General features: G+C 40.7%; 1 protein-coding gene across 2 annotated transcripts; it reads left to right on the top strand.

Annotated features, from left to right (window-relative positions):
* Positions 1-13,279: 13,279 nt before the first annotated feature.
* her9 (hairy-related 9) lies at positions 13,280-16,220 on the top strand. Of its 2 annotated transcripts, none has more exons than XM_020929764.2 (4): positions 13,280-14,853; positions 14,963-15,058; positions 15,151-15,238; positions 15,346-16,220. In XM_020929764.2, exons 1-4 carry the CDS (start codon positions 14,743-14,745, stop codon positions 15,882-15,884), a joined length of 834 nt encoding a protein of 277 aa, XP_020785423.1. In that variant the 5' UTR covers positions 13,280-14,742; the 3' UTR covers positions 15,885-16,220. The 2 variants fall into 2 exon arrangements, with proteins under 2 accessions (XP_020785423.1, XP_020785424.1); XM_020929765.2 differs by having other exon boundaries at positions 13,281-14,853; positions 15,349-16,220.
* Positions 16,221-20,088: the final 3,868 nt, after the last annotated feature.

Genomic DNA, 20,088 nt, shown 5'->3' with positions numbered 1-20,088 from the left:
CTTATATCATTTGCATAAAGTAGCAGGGCATTAAAAGCAAAAGACTGCCCAGTCTCTCCATAATTGTTTTACTCCCTGTTTTCTCTGCAGTGATAGCATCAGCTCAGACACTCATAAAGCTGTAATCTTACCTACAGGGGGCGTGCAGACAGTGGTGGGCTTTTGTCAGGCAATTAAACACTTAGGCCTGATCAAGTCATGTTTGTCTTTACAGCAAATGATTTAAAAGTTTGAATATTCGCCTGTAATCTGACCACTGCCTCGCCCTGACTGGCTGCATGACCCACTCAGTGGCCCCAGATGAAGGTCCCTGGCCCCGTACTGTCCCTCCATTACAGCGCGCCTCAAGCCTCCAGGTGGGCGCTGTTAATGAGCCCCAGCCGCAGCTCCGGTGTTGGGCCTCTTCTTCCCAGGGTTGGAGGGGGCCACGGTGGGGGCACGAAGGGTCTGCCGGCTGGGTCAGGACCAGGCAGGGGGCATGGTGGTTGGGATGCATAGGACAAGGAGGAGAGAGACCTATATAGAGGCTTAATCGCACTGTTCTTGGGCTTATTAATGGACTGCGAGTGTGGGAAGAGGGAGTGAGGAGAAAGGTGGTGCCACATGGCCTATACTAGGAGTCTTTGATACTTGTGTTTATTGTAATTACACAGTAGTCCACTTGTGTAGGCCTAGCTTGAATAGCCAGGCGGTAGGTATACTGTCAGATATGCCCATGTAAACAGAGCCTCCTTCATGTACAATGCAGTGACTAATGGGAGTGTTTGTCTGATGCTGCCAGCCTCTGCTTTTGTTTCCTTGGCCTTTTGAAGTGATTGATACACAATGTTTTCAAAGACACAAATAGTCTCCTCTGCAATGTTTGCCCCAAAATAAAATCTATGAAAGAAGCGGTAGAGACAGAGCACATCTCCACATCAGAGGCAGCAGGAAGGTCGACCATGTTTGGGGTTTGGGCCAGACTTTGATCATGGGATGACGATCAGCGTAACCACAAACATGTCGTAAACTCAGCTTCATTAGCCTATCTGATCCCAGTGCTGCTGCCAAACACATTCACCTGCTTTCATGCACTTGGGCTGAGAGCAGCCTGGGTTTACGTCTGATCTAAAGCAACATATCTCAAAATGAAATGAATGTTTAAAACAAATTCTGATGACAAGCTTGATGAAGAGCTATTTGCATTTCATGATTCAAACATGTAGAATAATTGCTTAACTGTGATTAGAGATGGAGCGATTCAGGTTTTTCAGTTCTGATATCAGTGTCTGTACTTTGATTTGCCGAAACCCGATATCGTTACCAAGCACTAAAAACATAATTTATTTCCTTTAAACACAAACGGTGTATGTTAAAAAAATATCAAAATGTGTTTTATAACTTTTATTGATCATCTTAAGTAACTACAACACAGCTTTGTAAAAAATAATATTGTTATTTTAATATTATGAGAAGTTTTGGGCGAACACTGGCCAGTAAATCGTCCTATTACACCAATTTAAAGATCAAAATCGACCGAACAGATATATAAGACCGATATCCGATTCACCAAAATCTTCAATATTGGTGCTGAAATCCGACACCAGTATCATAGTGGTGAATCCCTAATCACATTCAGTTGTTCAACATTAAAAATACACTGTTTGATATTGTTTTCTAAGTTTTATAGTTGTTTCACTAACATTCAGACAATACGCGTTGCATATTATTGACAGATTTATATAGTTTGAGTTATGACTAATCCAATAAACTGAATAATATGCTTTTTAAAAGAAAACAATTGCCCCCATTTTTAATAGAAACAAATCCTTAACAAGACACTTTTATGTGCTAAAAATTTACAACTGGGATTATTTTATTACACTTAAAATTTGTGATCTATATTCATAACCCTATAGTATGTGACGGTGAACTTCAGAGCCACTGTGGTGCACTGAAGTCCATTATCTTCTGCAGTCGGTGGTTGGCCATCTGCCAGAGCCGGCTCATCCCCAGAATGAGCTGTGTGAATGGGGCAGATTACAGCTCTGGGCTGCCTAACCTCCTTTAACGCACTGAAAAAGGGAGTTGGTTTTAGTGGTTTTGCGCGTGTTGGGACTCCCGCAGTGCTGGTCACTCAGACTTCTTCATGAGTTCACGCCAATGCTATAATGGCCTCTTTGTGAGCGCTTCAACAGGGTCATCCCGCTCCTCCACCGGCCAATAAACCTCAGCATTCTCCACCTTTTCTTATGATTTTGTTTAGCTCGTGGGCCCCAAACAAAAGTGCCAAGGCGCCTATTCTTCACTGGAAAATGGAGAAAGGATTAATTTGCATTGATTTTGGGCCTTATATAAAAGCAGTCATTTTTTGTGAGGAAAGAACCAAAAAGCAGTGCATTTCTCTATGAAGAATGGGATCAATGGTGCTATTAAATATGGCTATCAAGGTGGCAGATCTCAAATGCTAGCTTTTGTGTTGTATTAGGTTGAAGAATTTTCCACATGGTCGCCAGACATATAGACTGACATTTGTGTAGCTCTGCCAAATTGAGACGCATCAGTCTAGATTAAACTAATTTGTGGAGATGTGTGAGTCTTCTTATCAATCAAACCTGCTTCACGATTGTTAGGAATGAGTCTATTGCGCCTTTCTCAGCCTTGTGTTCTCGTTTAGGTTGAATTCAACAGCAGTGACTAAAGCGTGTGAAAAAACAAGTCTGCTTCTAAATTGCTGTTTGCAATAGATTAGACACAAGCTCAATTTAAGCCAAAAAGAGGAAAGAGGCTGATTTTCTGCCTAGTTTTTCGGTTGGAGTGGCCGATTATTTACAACAACCTGAACAGTTCACAAACAGAACGCAGGAGTTAAAGAGGACAAGAGATGATTTGGAAATGTCAACTGTGTGCTTGTTTGAAATGTAATGGATGTGGTCAGTTGGAGCTGCATAGGCTGTACAGGAAATGTGTAGGAATCTATTGATACTTTGCAGTGACTTCAAGCTGGGGGTGTTCTACATGTATCTTTACTCCCTGAATGTTCAGCAGTTACCCTGGTGACACAATGCACACATAAGCAAAAATTGCCAAAAATGTTTTAATACAGTCTTAAAACTTAAAGGAAAAAAATTAAACAAAACGTTTTCAGGGGAGTGTGTCTATGTTCCCGCAGCCCTATGTTCCCTTATTTTCCTTATTTCTAAGTTTTTTTTTGTTTTTTTTTTCCAAAATTAGGCCCTATGTTTCCACATTTCCTTTATCTTCAGTTTACATCAGAATTTATCCCCATTTCTTCCAATTTGGTCGTCAATTACACCCAACTTATTATCCAGCAACAGTTGACGACAGATATAATGTAGAGGTTATGGTGCAAAGGATCCTAGGTTGAAATTACTCTGAGTCATCCCTTTAAAAATTAAAATGACCTGACTTAGAGTTTAATTTTGAGAAAAATCTTAGAAATAAGAAAAATCTTAGAAATGAGGGAACATACAGCAAAGGGAACATAGGGCTGACCCTGTTTTCAGAAGCCTATGATCAATATGAATTCATGGTCCTGTTTAGATGTTTGATTTTCAGCAAAAATGGTGATAGTGACTAACAGAAAAACTGCTGGTTAATGTTTGCTGGCTTGTGACTGTTATTTTGTGTATGAGAGACTTGTTTAAGCGCACAAATCATCTCACCTGTTATAGTTCTAATCAAGACAGCTCTTTCTGGTCAGCTTGTGTTAAAGTAAAGCTCAGAATAAGTCTAACTTGAGTCACCATGCTCATAACAGAGCCGTGCTTTCAGTTAGCGTCACACCTCAGGGAATGTTGATGGTATCAGCTGAAAAGTATCAACAGGATCACAAATTGCTTAATGAAAGAAAATATAATATGTACGTTAAAGGCAGTCTGAAAAGATGTAGTTTTGCGACATTAAAGGGCCATGCAGTGGAATGGGTCAAATGCATAATACAGATTTTCCTGTGGATAAAGTATACCTTACCTTAAACTTCATTCTTATTGTGAGGGGGTCTCCTTTTCATAGATCTGACCTGGTGGAATACTATATCTGCAGTGAAAATTAAATACTATAAGGATATTTGTCTGTATGTTCTTGCATCTGACTGTATTATTTATAGGCAATATTCTGATCACACGGAGATTAGTTAGATAATTTATTGATCCTAAGGGAAATTCGAGTTTTGCTGCAGCAATATTTACGTCGCCTCTGTGTCTCATTCAAAGGTCTCAGTGCAGTTTAACGGGAGGACTGGTCAGATCTGGGCAGTTTGAGGAGAGGAAGAGCCAAAAGTGTCCCTTGATGACTGAAAATGACTCACTGTCTGTGGAGGTGCTGACCCTAATGTAATGACAGAATCCAGTTAATAAATGTGTCTGAGACCTTTACTGTAACAAATCTTGCTAAGCGCACGTTTTTTATATTGACTTTATTACCTCGCGTGCCAGACAGAGTACGTGCCTGCGGTCAGTTACACACACAAAATCAAAGTGTCTGTGATAGATTCATTGAGCTTCTCTTCAACGCTAAGTCAATTTTACATTCCTGCACGTTTGATCTTTTGTCTTGTAGTGGCCACCCTCTGTTTTCAGATGTGGCCGGGCTGCAGTGAGACCGGGGGGCTGTCCCGGGTGTGCGAGGGGCTCATATCTGTCACTGTGCATTCCTCTGTGCCGCTATGATATGAATGAAGGGCTGTGGTGTGCTGGAGTGTGTGGAACTCAAAGGGCCTGCATGGTCAATCTGTGTAATGTAATTATGTGGACAGTCTTTCAGATCTATTAGTTTGAACTGTTTCTCCTGCACCCCCTCCCAAAGCAAAACCCATTGAATGCAACCCAGAATGGGGGGGGGGGGTCTCTGGAGTCATCTGAAAGGGCCTCCTCTGTATTCATTGTGGTCTTTGTCTTTGCAGGGCTGTTATTAGTGCAGGAATCGGGTTACAGCGAACCGACAATGATGAAAAGCAACAAGATTTTACAGTTTCAGGTAGAGAGTGTATTTTACGTCGGGGAAAACAAATCAAATTTAATGACAAGAGCCAACTTAGCTGTCTATTCGGAGCAGGCTTTGATGATGCCTTGTAGGTATTAAGACCTTTTCAACGGATTATGTGGGTTTAAATACTCATTAATCATCAGGCCACTGTATTGTGAAAGAACAGTACCACACATCCGTCTTGTCCTATAGGTCTATTATAGGGAGGACAGTTCATCAACTTTTACATGATTGAAAATGTTGCATTGTGAGCGTAATTATTTCATGGTTACAATAGGAGGTTTACTACATTGTTATCGAAACAAGGCATTTGGATAATATGCTTAAATAAGAGCATTTCTATCACAATGACTGCTGGTAATGTTTTGCATCTGTGTTATGTATTGAAGCTGTGCGTTCTGTGTTTTTGCCAGTGGTGAATGAAGTATGCTCAGTTTTGTTGCAGGAGTAGAAGTACATATACAGTGACAAAAATTTTAAGTATTAAATGAAAAAAATCTGCCTCTTAAAATCATGAAAAGTGCTTTTTACTTTTCAGTGTTGTCAAAAAATCTAGTGGAGTAGAAATAAATTAACCTGCTCTCAAATGTAGTGAAGTAAAAGTAAAAAGTATCCACTGTAAAAATGACTGAAGTAAAGTACAGAGACCTAAAAATGTTACTTAAGTACAGTACTTTACTACTTGTCTTTGTTACCTTTCACCACTGTTTTTGCATTAGCCATATATAACGACAGTGTTTATCTTAATTTGCATTCAAAATTATTTTGTTTTTGTAACAACAAAACATAGTTAAATGTAATTAATTTATTGGAGAATTGAGCTGAAACCACATCACACAGAAGAAGAACTAAAGATTGAAGTATTTTCAGTTTAAGGCTTTATTATAGCAAACAACACTTGTCCTTTTTTGACTTGTGATAAGCATATTCTTACCCAAGTTTCCAAATGTGGCTTGAGTGAAATCAGCAGTTTTAGACATGATGATAATTGAGCACAATCTAAAGAGTTAAATAATTTCACTTAAAAACTACTTAACAAGCTGGCCATGAAAACACTCTAGTGCCAAACTCCGGATGAAAGTGCAGATTGCATTAGTCTTGTAGTTTAAATCACATCGCTCAGAGATTTACCCAGGAATCAAATTAAGGGTTCCAGCAATTTCCCCAAATTCGATTTAGCTCTTTGTGTTTACCTAATCTCTGGCACTCACAGAGACACCAGTGAAAACGTCCCGATGCGTCAGTGCACAACTTTAAAAGCCTTTCCCGTGCCATTGCCGTCTAGTGACCCATTCTAACTAACCTATATCATTGGGGAACTGCGCTTTATAATGGAGTCCATTGGACCCTACACTCAAAGGGATGAAAAGTGCAAAAAGGAGGATAAAAAAACAAAAAAAGTATAGGAGATGTCAGGACGCCTTTGGGAAGAAAACAAACTGCAGAGACCAATGCGAGTTGACTTAATCTGATTAGACTAACCTCATCAACAGCCCGCTTTAAAGGCACAAGAAAGAGCTGAATTGGGGCGAGAAGCATGAGAAAGGCCTCTGTCTCCACTGAATACACCACATTGTACTGGACATGCTGGTCCACAGATGGCAAAGTGACAACAAGGCCTTGCAAAAGTGAGGCAAAAATAATTGATCTCAGTTTTTTTTGCAGGTATGAAAACAGCCAGAGGAGTAATCAGATTATAGAAGAATATATGAATAGAAAAATACCACTTCAGTCACGTTTTGGGTGCAAACATTTGGGCTTTGATGCTTTTGAAGCCATTGACTCATTGGCCCCTTGCCTTCCAGAAAACCATGAGAAATATTTCCTGATTCATAATAATTAATTTAACTTTTTATTACTGCCCCCTGCTGTCTCACCAATACATCAAACGACAAATAATTGAACATAGCGTGAAGATTTTTAATACCACAATTTAATACATCTAGCCACTCCCATTTTTACGACAATCCCTAGCAACAATGCACGCAAAATATTTCAACTTGGCACAAAAGAACAGCCCTTTGAACTCAATGTGAAAAAGTGCACATGTTTTACCCCAATATTTGTTCCCTCAATATTTAGTTTAATTAGTGCGAGCATCAAGGCAGTGTTTTGGGAGTCTGAATCCCTTTGCGGAGAGTGGGGGGTGAATGGGAGCCACAGGTGTCCTTTCAAACAGGAGCTTAGGGCCGTGGCTGTTGGGATTGTGGCTTTGCTTGTTTCAAAGGGCCAGGCACAAACCTCAGCTAACTGCAGCTTTGAAGTCCTGTTGTCAGCTCTGATTTGGAAACTCGGGACAGAGTGGTCATCTTTATCATCAGCATGGATCTTGTCTAGGGTCACTTTGGGTTTACTGGACGTTAGGCTTACAGTGTAGAACAAGAAGAAAAGTTGTTGTTGCATAATACGGAAGTTGTTGTACCATGAAACATTTTCTTTTTATATAAATGTAAATTGTTCTTTTACTTGGCTATGCACTGTTTACTAAGTATTTTACTAAGTATTCAAGTTGTAAAACATTGTGTGAGTTCATTCTTTATGAGGCCTATGTTACTTTAATTTCTAATCTTTGTTATAATGTCATTTCCTCATCAGAATCATACCTGGAGATGTGTTTTGTTTCATTCACACTTGCTTAACATACAAACCCACCAAATTTAGGCTTAATGCTTCTCTCAAATGGAAAACACTTAGTTCCAGCTTGTGATGTCATGGGGTAATACAGAAAATACTCCACTGTGTTTCTAAACTCCATACACCTTCACTAAAATCATTTGGATGATTTCAGACCAGGAGCTGCCAATCTCTACTGAAAAAAAGTAAAAGATAGCTGTTAAAACTACCACTTCATGACATCACAAGGTGGAACAGGGCATTATGAGCTGTGAAAATGTAGACAGACAAATAATAAAGGGTTACTCAGACGTGTGAATGAAATAAAACACAACTCTGGTTATGTTTTTGATGAGGCAACAGCATTATAACATGACTTAAAGTTTACAAGAGTCAATGTTGCATAATATAGGACCTTTAAATGTACTTTTGTGGAAAGAACAGACGTCTCTGTAAAATAAGAAAATTCCAACTTGGAGAGCTATATGAGCACAAGTGATTAAGGATTTGAAATGTAAACTTTTTTCAAATACTATTGGACCCCCACTGCTACTACTACTGGTACTGGCACCAGACAACTAAATGTTATTTCTATTTCAATGTCCACCATAGTGCTACACATCATGATGTAGAGCAGGTATGTCCAAACTATGGCCCGGGGGCCAAATGCGGCCCTCAGACAAATTTTTCTTGGCTCTCAGACTTCCAGGTGAATTGGCCCAAACTACCTTGCATCAATTAAAAAAATATTTTTTACTGGAAGTTTTTTGAAAATCTGCCTTGATAAAGCTCATATTTCATATTTAGTGTGTGGTTTTAAGGATCTTACCATGAATAAAGACTGATGGTTCATTCTAACATGTTAAACATGCAGACATTTCAATTATTCCCTGCATTGAGCATAAGTCTACGGCCCTCGATCGGCTCTCTGCTTCGTCTGTGTTTAGATATGTGGCTCTTGATGAAAAAAGTTTGGACACCCCTGGTGTAGAGTGTTCCTTTTCACCTTCACTTTTTTGCAATTACAATTTCTGATCGATTTGAAGTCCGAAGTTCAGCCACAACAAAACCACACTTGTGTTTTAAGCCCTTTGTATCTGTTCACGCCAACATTCCTGCATTTAGCCTGTGTTTGATCCCAACTTTCATGTATTGCCACAGTGTTCATAATGAGTCGCCCAAACATCCTTTAGGCGCGGGATGTTAAGGATTCATGGCAGTAAACACACTGTGCAGACTGGGGACTGTGTATAAAGGGATTGTCCAGCCAACACCAGCTAATTCACATATAATTGACTGTGCTCCTGCATTCTCCACGTGGATTTGGAGTGTACGCCTCATTGTACAACAACAAATTAAGCAAGCGGTGCTCAAAGGAAACTCTGCCTCATTCACCACAGGGCTACCCAAGTCTAAACCAAATCACCAAACACAACTCGAACCCTTTCATCCTCCCGACATCTCCGCCCTTCTGGGTCCTTCTTGTAAAACTTAAGTCAAAAAGCAAAGCACTCCTGGCTCTTGTCTGGTGAATGCTGATCGTCCTTTAAAAACATTCCGGCGACGCTAGCATCGACTTTAATGATGCTCTCACCACACAATCATTTGCAACTTTTCTTTCAGGTGGAGAGGAATTCCTGTTTCGTTGTGTGGTTGGAGGAGACTACTTTTGAAATGCAGGAATGACAAGAGTTACGAATGTTGGCATAACTTCAAATAACTGGATTGTGAATTGAATTAACGTCACATGTTTTTCTTCTCACAAATAAAAAAGTGTGTTGCAACATCCTTTCAAGTGAGATGAGGATTAGAGGGGTACCTACTATAACTGAATGCAGGACTCAACTTGATCAAGAATAAACTTAATAGAGAGATTTTGGCCATCGTAAAGGTGCACTGTGCATCTTTTCTGGTTGATGATACACCACCTGCTCGTCTTTTTATAGATGTTAATTTACTGTTTGTGTGGTATGACATTATACCGACTGTATGTGGCATTTACTGTATTTTTCTGACGATAAGGCACCCCGGATTATAAAGCGCAATATCAATAATGTTGAATTATCTCGTCTATTTTCATACATAAAATGCACCGGATTATAAGGCGCATTAAGTGAAACAAAACAGCCAGATAAGTCAAACTTTATTTTATTGGGCCATTGTGGTCCAATAAGTCTCGCCGCTGTTACTTAGGTGTTCAGTGATGATTCCGGCCTTTGTGAAAACTTGGAGCACAATTCAGACTGATCCCTTAGCCTAGGCATCCACGATCCATAGGCGTGTAACTCGCCCGGCGTTGCCTCCCTGTCTTGGTGAATGTGTATTACTCCGCAAGGCTCCTGACTATGTTAACTGTACCTCCGAAGCTTACCGAAGCGGCTTCGTAATTTACCAAGTCATATTAAAACATTTTGACAGATTTTTGAGCGCAGTTTACCACATAAAATCAGGTTAGATGTCAACAAGCACAACCAGAATTAATACATAAGGCGCACTGGATTATAAGGCACACTGTCGATTTTTAAGAAAATTTAAGGGTTTTAAGTGCTCCTTATAGTCAGAAAAATATGGTATTCAATTAAGATGTTTCATAACTAGAAATCCCTTGAAAAACATGCTTTCTTACTGTGAGCGTGGCACCCCTCTATAGATCTGACTTTTTACTTAGATAGTATGAACAAAACAATAACATCCATGGAGAGGAACAGGTAGTAGAACCTCCGCCAGAGGTTATACTGCTCTTTAAAGGTTAAAACTAAAACTAGAATAAACCAAAAGGACTGCACTAGATGCAAACAACAAGATAACAATATTTTACAGTAATGCATTAATTTCTGGCTCACTGTCATCTCATTAACTTAATTGCGTCTTCATCTTTCTTACACAGGAAGCTGCCATGCTGAAACAAGAGGCCCTTAACTTACTCCTTATACGTGGAATACAACTCTTGGTCTGCACTGGAGGTACTGAATCAGATTTGATTTACTATTATTTACCTCTTCTCTGTCATGCCATGATTCTTTAGAGGATACGCCTTTCAGTGGTTCACCTTTTTGTTTGATGCTGTGTCCAAGGGCATAGGGTATTGTCTTCCACAGTTTGTGAAGTGCTTTGAAGATACAGCTGCAGTGAAAATATTTTAAAATTAACATCTTATAATATACAAAAATACATATATTGGGCTAGTTTTAATGCAACAAAGAAACCAATATTTACAGGGCAAAATCCGAGGTCCTGATTTCACTCCAAAACTATATCAACTAATTTAATCAGTTTTGTTAGAGTTGTCCACAGAATATACCAGGACTAAATTTGACCACACAACCTAACCCAGGACTCAAAGGTAATGAAAAATACACACTGCATGAACAAACTGAACTTAAAAAGGATGAAATCAGCACCAAACCAGAACTGTGTGTGTCATCACTAATCCAAGACAAATGATAACTAACCCAGAATTGATCCAGGAGCAAACCAGACTTAATCTAGAATCTTAATGAAGCAACACTACACCAGGACCACCAGGGTATAAGAAACTAAAACTACCCCAGCCATCTTAAACTAACCCTTTGAAACACTAGTCTTATCACTCCGTTCTTAGATCGGGTTCAACAGGTGCCTCTCCTCCACCTCTCCTCCAAACATCGATCCCCCCATAGGCCAGTCTATCTGAGCAGCATTAGACCAGTATGATTTGGAAAGACCCTGAAGACAAATAAGAGAGTGAAGCCAAGCACACACAGCTGGTCCTTGAGGCAGCTCAGATCCTGGGTAAACAAGTGTCCGGCATGCCTGAGCCTCTGCTGCATGAGCTCCACAACAATAGCTAATACTTGACTACACACTGGACTATAGCCCGGCTTAGCAAATTTTTATTACATTTGGACTCTTTCAATGGACTGTCAGCCCAAAAGAGGATCACAGACTTTGACATCCGTTTTGAGATTATGCTGAATGTAGGTCTCCTTACACTGAGTAATGAGTGCATTGTGGAAGAACACCCACGGGTTTAACATGGAAAATGCAGGTCATGTTAAAGGTGGGGTATCACTGTTGCAAATGGTCAGTGGTGGAATATAACTGCCTTAACTGTACTTAAAGGTGCATTGTGTAGTCTTTTGGTTGGGTGTCCATCACCTCCTTGTTTCTATGGATATGTCATTGCTCTGTCTGGAATGTACCACAGTACAACATTAAACAGTTCTACCTTACATTAATTCAATTACAGGTGGGGGTTTTTTTTAGCTCAAAAAGCTAGAAAAGTAGGCCTTCTGACTGTGAGCAGGGTTGCCTCTCCACAGATCTGACCTGTAACTTGGTTTGGTTTGGTCTCCATGAAGATAGAAAGATTTAATACCATACAGTGAAACATACCAGACAAAGCAATACCATCTCCATGGAGAAAAGTATTTGACCGACCACTACATTTTCGAACTGGACTGAAAAGTAAAAGTACTGTTCATGTGACTGGAGGGATTATTTTCACCATGTACATGGTAACATCCTCAAGTTTTTGAGCTCAAGCTTCAGCTTTCAGCAAACAAAAATAAATATACAAAATGTATAAGAAAAAATAAGAAATTGATTTGTATTGATACTGTTGACTAAAATATTTTTTAATAAATTTCTTAAATACTTTAACTTAAGCAGATATTTTCATGTGATATTTTTCCTTGAGTAACCTTTTACCTCTGTAATTGTAGTTTTTTATTTTTATTATTAATATTGTGTACTTCATCTACCACTGCAAAAGATACTAAAATGTGAAGCTGTTAATTTGTTATATACTAAATACTTACACATCTATATTTAAAGCATCATGTCATCTAGCCAATAATTGTGAAGGCTTAAATGACAACAATGACTTATTATTTGCGGGCACCAAAATGATTTCATACAGTTTATCGAATATCCTGTTGATTTATAGCAAAGAAACTTACAGAGCACATACATAACAAAAACTCCAGGTGTTTGGTATCTTTATTCAGCTAAGACACACACACACACAAAAAAAATTAATGAAATGCTTTAAAACTAAAGGTGGGATCATTTTATCGCTGCTTAACTTGACACCACTGGATCAGAATGACAGAAAATTATTCAAATATATCCACTCACTTGGTTTAGTCTCAGGTTGTTGTGATTACTTAGGTGATTACTACACTATATAACTGTTAGTCCTGTAAGTAAGTGTCATTTCAGTTTATGTCTATACATTAGAGTTTCAAATGATCATTTACTATTATAAACTCGATTAAAATAAAGGTATGGAGATTACTTTGACACAATTTTGAATTAGGTTTACATGCAACTTATCTTATTGCAAGTAACAACAGCATTATAAACACTTGTGCCACCTGGTGGTCTCAAATGTGCATGGTCATAATTATTCACGTTACAGTTTTTATTCTCAATGGTGTCTGTCTGGATTTATAGTTTAATGAGTGGGAAAGTGTTGTAAAATGTATATTTATGAAATCTTTTTAAGCCGTAGAATATTTGTATTGGCCTACACTTAGCTATTATTTGTCCATTTGCTTGTCTTTTCATCGACAAAATTACATTGGCCGGCAGGCGGTGCTCTTTACCTGCTGTCAGCACTAAGGCCACTCACACCTTATGTATTATCGCCTCCCAAAGTACTGGTAAAAATCTAAAAAAAATTATTTCATTTGGTGGCTGTCCGTTTATGAATTTGTGTATGACAGAGCAAAAACCTATGTGCAGTATAGGTCTACCTATTTATTGTTAGTAAATGACTGTTAGTTAGTTAGGTCTAGTTAGTTTAACCAAGTTTAGTTTAGCTGTTTCTATTTTATTCGCCATTATGTGGGTTCTTCGTACAATGCCCAATGACATATGTTGGTAACCACTCCCAGGAGAAATCTCGCTCTCATTTCTGTAATGTAGTTTCGCTGTCGGCACGTGCTAGACTGAGAACGGGGAAGGTAGTGTGCGCGAGTGGCACGCGGACAGATGTGGCCCCGCCCTCGTGGTGCTCGCGCTGGAGTACACAGGGCCGGTCGCTCAGCCAATCACAAGTTGCAGCGCCTCTTTTGCATTGAAGCGGTGTCTCGCCATTGGCCCGGAGCGTGCCGCTGCAAACCGCCTCGCGTGCCATCAGATGTCTGCTCCTGGGAAGCGCGAGCAGGATAAAAATAGTGTGAAGTGTGTTTGTTTAAGGCGCGTAGGGACAAGACTCTACTGCGGTTAATAAATATGGAGTGACGTTATAAAAATGATGAGCTGCTACTGATGTGGTGGCTTAAGGTTAATGCGGATCAGCACAAACTGCAGTAAAAGAATAAAAGAAAGAGTATGGTGTGGTGTGGCATATAGGATCTGAGTTGGGCATATTTGTTATAGGCTTTTTAACTATTATTTCAAAATACTGTAAATACGTTATTTTCGTTGCATAGCCATTCAATGGCAAACTTTTGATCCACTCATCTTTTCAACTCTTAACGCTAATTCCAAAATCCAAGGATTTAGACCTACTCAAAATATCAAGTTCATAAATGTTAACTCGTTCCCATCTATAACATGAATCCGAGTTGTTTTTTTCCTGCGTGTTTCCGACTTTGTATTGTAACACATTTTACTAAAAACTCTCGTGGCTCCTGTTCGGTTACACCGTAGACAGCGCACCAGTGTTCACTGGACTCGGTGTGGAGTCCACATTCTTCCACAGCACGCACCAAACAGCTACATTTCTCGAGGAGCAAGGCGCATTCCCCTGTTATCGCTTCACAGCCGCCGCCGTGCACCTCGCTCGCTTTGTTGTTTGTCCCTGCAGGGCTGATTGCGCAGCGCGTGACTGACGGCCCGCGGGGGTGTTGTCCAATCAGCAGCCTGCCCCGCGCCCAATGGGTGAGTCCTTGCTGCCATTGGCTGAGGCGAGTGTGGGAAAGAATGCAGAGAGGGTTTCACACGAACTGGGAGCACGCAGGCCGGCTATAAGTAGCTCCACGGCGCGTGTCAGTGGCAGAAGCGTATCACGCTCCGAGACGCGCAGATAAACACATCGTGAGCCACTCCTGGATGTTCTAGCGGGACACGCGGAGACTCTCCTCCAACTTTTTTCCTAACTTCGCCTTCTATTGCCAAAGGGATATTATTTTTTGCTTGTTCTTGGTTTGGTTAATGATGCCTGCCGATACAATGGAGAAGCAGACCGCATCACCAATTGCCGGTGCCCCTGCGTCCGGATCACACACTCCGGACAAACCTAAAAATGCCAGTGAGCACAGAAAGGTAAGGACTTGCCCCATCCCTGTGCTGACATTACGGTTTTTATGATGCGGGATACACGCGTCTGTGAAAGTACTTCAACTACTAATGTCAAACTTTTTGCTGTTTATAGTCGTCCAAACCCATCATGGAGAAACGGCGCAGAGCTCGTATCAACGAAAGTCTGGGTCAGCTCAAGACCCTCATCCTGGACGCTCTCAAAAAAGATGTAAGTTCAGTATGTTTTACGCACATTGCGGGTTTACGCATTACTTGCTTAATTAAAAGACAGTGATTAACTATTCCTGTCTCCTTTTGCAGAGCTCCAGACACTCTAAATTGGAGAAAGCAGATATCCTGGAGATGACTGTCAAGCACCTGCGGAACCTGCAGCGCGTGCAGATGAGCGGTAAGTTCATATCCAGTTTTACCAGACCAAAAAAAAAAAAAAAAAAACACTCCCATTGTGCACTTCTATTTTCATGTTACTTATATTTCCCCTCTTCCTTCTCCCAGCAGCTCTCTCTGCTGATGCCACGGTTCTGAGCAAGTACCGTGCTGGTTTTAACGAGTGTATGAACGAGGTGACGCGCTTCTTGTCCACCTCTGAGGGGGTAAACGCCGAGGTGCGCTCTCGGCTTCTGAGCCACCTGTCCGGCTGCATGGGCCAGATGATGTATCCGCAGCAGGCCCCATCCCAGCAGCACATCGCGCAGCCTCTCCACGTGCAGCTGCCCTCCACTCTGCCTCTCAACGCCTCTAAACTCAGCCCCGCCGAGACCGCCTGCCCTAAGGTCCTGGGTGGTTTCCAGCTTGTGCCTGCCACTGATGGACAGTTTGCCTTCCTCATCCCAAGTCCGTCCCCCGTCATCCCTCTGTACGCCAATGCAGGGCCCGTGGCTGTTAACGCTAATCCGGTTCATGGCAGCTCCGTGCCACCAGCTGCTTCCCCTGTCCATGGCATGACATCTTTTTCTGGGGCTCCTCAAGCGGTCAGCCCTGTGAGCATAAGCACTGGCTCTGAGAGCAGTGAGCCAGTATGGCGGCCCTGGTGATGCCACCACCGGGGTCTGGACTGTAACACATGGGTGTACCCGTGCTTTGGGACGTAGTTGTCCCACTAGTTGTTCCGTTTTAAGGGACGAGCCTGTTTTGGCTATGGTAATTAATTTATGGTCCACTCCAACATTTGGATGTGGATGATAAAGAGTTGTAAATGCATTTGGACATTAGTGACACTGTTTAAAGTACTTAGTCTAGTTTTGTACAGACTTGTAATTGTTTGTCAAACCAAAGTGTTTTATATTCTTTTCTTTGTTGTTTGTGTTGAACACGAAATATAAAAAGTGGGCTTGACCCATTGTTTAAATAAAAGATATTTTTAAACATTACTTTTTTTGTCTTCACACTCATCTGTCATGTGCTACTTTAAACTAAGGCCATGCGTAATAGTTGCACACAGCTGCACACAGCGTAAAAGTCAGCCATGGTGCGTAAAGTAAGACATAGCTTTAGATCAACTTATTTAAAAAAGTTACACTGTACTAAACTGATAGTGTGTTAACATTTCACTTATAAATCAGAAATCTGGTCTCCGTTTTTTTCATTGCCCAGAAAGGGAATGAGGCAAATGTGTCTAACAATATGGACGAGCAATGCTCTACATTTTATTGCTATAAAGGTAATTAAACGTTTGAAAGGGTCTCATCCTGTATGCAGCGGGAGCTTTAAAAGCCTTAAAGCCTATTCATGAGCCTGGGAAATGCGCGCAGAGGTTAATGTCACTAACAGATTGCCTCAGTGAAAAGAGAATATGGAAGGATCCTCACTTCCTTTTGTGTATCAATTGTTCAGTGGCACTCTCAATAGGTCTTCACCTCCATAAAAGAAAAAGCGAGGGAACTTTGAGAGCGAGAGTGAATGGTAACCACATTTTCAGACACTTTCACGCACAGATATGGCCACAGTCCGTTTCTTTCGTGGTTAGTGTAAAGTCAGTGTAGGCTGCAGGATCGTGGCGTGGCGCAGGCCGTGTGCCCGCCACTTGCTGCTCGCGGCCCCCTGAGCCTCGGATTAGGTTTCAGACTGGAGACCGCCGCTCAGACATCCACAGCATTTAATACCGCTTCAGCCTGTAGACACACCAGACGCAAAGCACGGGAAAAACGCGTCCAGTGTGCGTCAAAGGGTTGGACTGGCTGCTTGTCAATTTATATGGCCTATGCCTGTAAGACCTTAAAGTAGACGCGCATTAATTTGTCAAACATCAAAGCTGATGTAAAGTAGAAGTGCAGGTGAAATAAGAACTGGTTTCGGTGTGGATCCTCCCCAGGGCTGTGTGTTTTTACTGACTTCACACAGAGCGTTATAAGAGATCGAAACTCACCACTGCGCACAGTCTTATATCCAACAAAACAACAAACCCTTCTTCAATTTGTCACAGGTAGGACATTTTGTAGAGCGGTTTAGACTGTAATAATGAAAGAAAGCTATTTGACCTGGAGTTATTCTAGGTAGGCTTGGAGTAATAATAAAGTTATAATAACCTACATTTAACAGAAACGTTGCCAAAAGGACACGAGACAAAACAATAACTTATTTGAAGGAAAGGCATTTAATTTCTGTAAGATCAGGGCTATTCAAGCCCATATACTGAACTCTGTCTCCATCATTTTATCATTTTACATCCGTATCACGTTTTTTTCAATAAGGTGAACATATAAAATTTGAAAGTTTAATTTGCCTACGTGACAACCGAATTTTCCCTTGCAGTTGGACATTGTTCATCTGTGTAGTTGCGCTCTAGCTCTAACCCCGCGCTGTGCCAATGCCCTGCGCATGACACTGCTTCCTCCTGCGCACAGACACACTGAAACACCAGTTGGCAGCGCGTGTGGCTTCTGCGGTCTCTACTACTGCCTTCGTGTCTGAGTTAATAGTTCAGAGATGCCTTTGTGCAGCTGAGGTCGTGAGAACCGAGCGAACTAGTCCGCCTGCGGCCGGGCACGGTGCCAGGCAGTAAATCCCCGCTCGCTGAGCGGAGGTGAAGAGGCGAGTACACGCGTGAAGTCGCCGAGAGGCCTGTAAACACGGCCGACATGTAGCAAGCAAAATATGTCATTGGACTTTTGATATGCATTGCATAAAGTTGTATGAATTGGTTCACTGTGGATTTATAAATAATAATAGCTTATAGGCCTGCCAATAATTCAAACTAAACCACCCACAAGAGCTATGTTCCTAAATAATAACGAATCAAACATGCGTCTTTACGTACAGATTGCGTCTGCATTGATGATGGTTTATGTTTTATTGCCAAACTGGAACAACTGTCAAACTACAGCTTTTGACCACTGGTTAAATCAGGCGGGAACCCACTTCTCCAATGAAAGAGATTCCCACAGAGGGCACACAGACTCCCGAGAGGCAGTGCGTCGTGCGTCCCCAGGGAGAAGTCACCAATTGAGGGGGGTAGGGGTCATCAGTGCGGCCACAAATTACCATTCTCATTAGCGACTGAATGGAGTGGTCGCGCGCTCAAACCTACCGCCAAACTTTGGATAACTTTTCCCTCCAAAATAGTAGCTTTTGTTGCCACCAGGTTTTGTTTACCCCGTAAACATAAAAGTATTTATAAGGTATCTATACAGTGGAGTACATTTGATGGAACACATGGGGATTTCCGTATGGCATTCGTCTGCGCTGATCCACAATACACATAAGGCTTCTCTGTGCTCTAAGTTTATAGGTTCACAAGGGGACACGTCTGTGGCTTCAGCATAGACAGTATATGGGCTAAAGGCTGCACGCAGGTGTTTTTAGAAATCAAGTTGTGGTTTGAACCTCTGTGCATTTTAACAATATTTGAAATGCATTAAATATGTACGGCTTACATCAATGTACGGTAATCTCATTTTGGGCCGTATTCTTTAAGTAACGTATTGGCTTACTCATAATTCACCAATTCGGTAGAAAATAACGAGAAACGCACATTTAGTTACTATTAGTCTAGTAGCTATAGTGTAGTATCTCCAAAACCAAAACCATAACGTTTGCTTTTACGTGAGCGAGAGCTACAGTTCTAACAAAACTGTCGTCAGAATTTGTGGAAATTAGTCTATAAAACAATGCTGCAAGTCTTAAGCATTAGCCTAACACATCATATTTGACCGAAGTGTGTAGGTTAGTAGTTTGTTTTTGCTGTTTTTATTATTGACTATAGGGTCCATACTTGACTGAACCATTTAATAATACATACAGAACTGTGCATTGTCCTTTTACTTTTACATTGAGCACATGAGTATACAGGTTTATTTTTATCCTTGGATCTTAAGACGCTTGAGAAGAACAGAAGGACATGTTCTGTATGCTTTGGCCACAGGTTGTGTGGAGGGGGGAAGGTGCCTTGTGTTGCTCCTTTTGCACCTGCTCTTCTAAGGTTCAGCACTGACAGGACAGCAAGGGCAAAGAGGCAGACAGCCAGCCAGACATGCAAAATGGAAAGATGTTGGCTTTCAATGTGCAAAATGTTAACATTACAGAGATTAAAAGTTAAAATATCTTCTCATAGTGTTCTGTGTTTTACTTGCAGATACCACAGGAAGAGAAGGAAGAGAGGATCATCTGAGAAAGCAGACCCAATAGGACTGAAAGTGGGACATGTGGTTTATGCTTAACCAGGTGAGCCACAAATATAAGTTAGAATTTGATGTATGTGGTTGAGTAAGTTCACAAGTTGCAAACAGGAAAAACCTTTGATGTCTTAAGATGAGGAATTGTATTTCATATCTTAATCACCCAATTCAATGGAAATCTTATGAGGTTAAAAGCATTATAGTTCAAAATATGTATTGAGCTTATGTTCTGAATGCTGCTGAATCTTATGTTTAGGACATTTTACTATCAAGACAGTTCCCCAAATCCTTTACTTAGAAAATATATGAAATTATCTTAATCTATAGTAATAAAAGCTTTAAACATGTAATGACATAACTCAAACAAACCCATGAAATAATAATAATAATAATTAAGACCAAAAAAAATCAAGAAGGATTTTAATGCAGATTTATAATGACTTCATTGCAGGTTATTAAATATATACTATATACTACAAATATTCAAGCCACAGGAATAAAATCTCCATGGAGACAAGCAGTCCACCATAAAAGTTATGCAGCACTCCTTTAAGTAACCAATATAACATTTTACAATTTTTCTTTAGTTGGCTATGACTGTAACCACCATTATAAGTTTCTTATA

This window comes from Boleophthalmus pectinirostris, unplaced genomic scaffold (genome assembly GCF_026225935.1).
Source record: "Boleophthalmus pectinirostris isolate CB_2022bp ecotype Guang Dong unplaced genomic scaffold, ASM2622593v1 HiC_scaffold_8, whole genome shotgun sequence".
Lineage (NCBI taxonomy): Eukaryota > Metazoa > Chordata > Actinopteri > Gobiiformes > Gobiidae > Boleophthalmus > Boleophthalmus pectinirostris.
The sequence above is the reverse complement of the archived record's forward strand: the minus strand, read 5'-3'. Positions and strand labels throughout refer to the sequence as shown.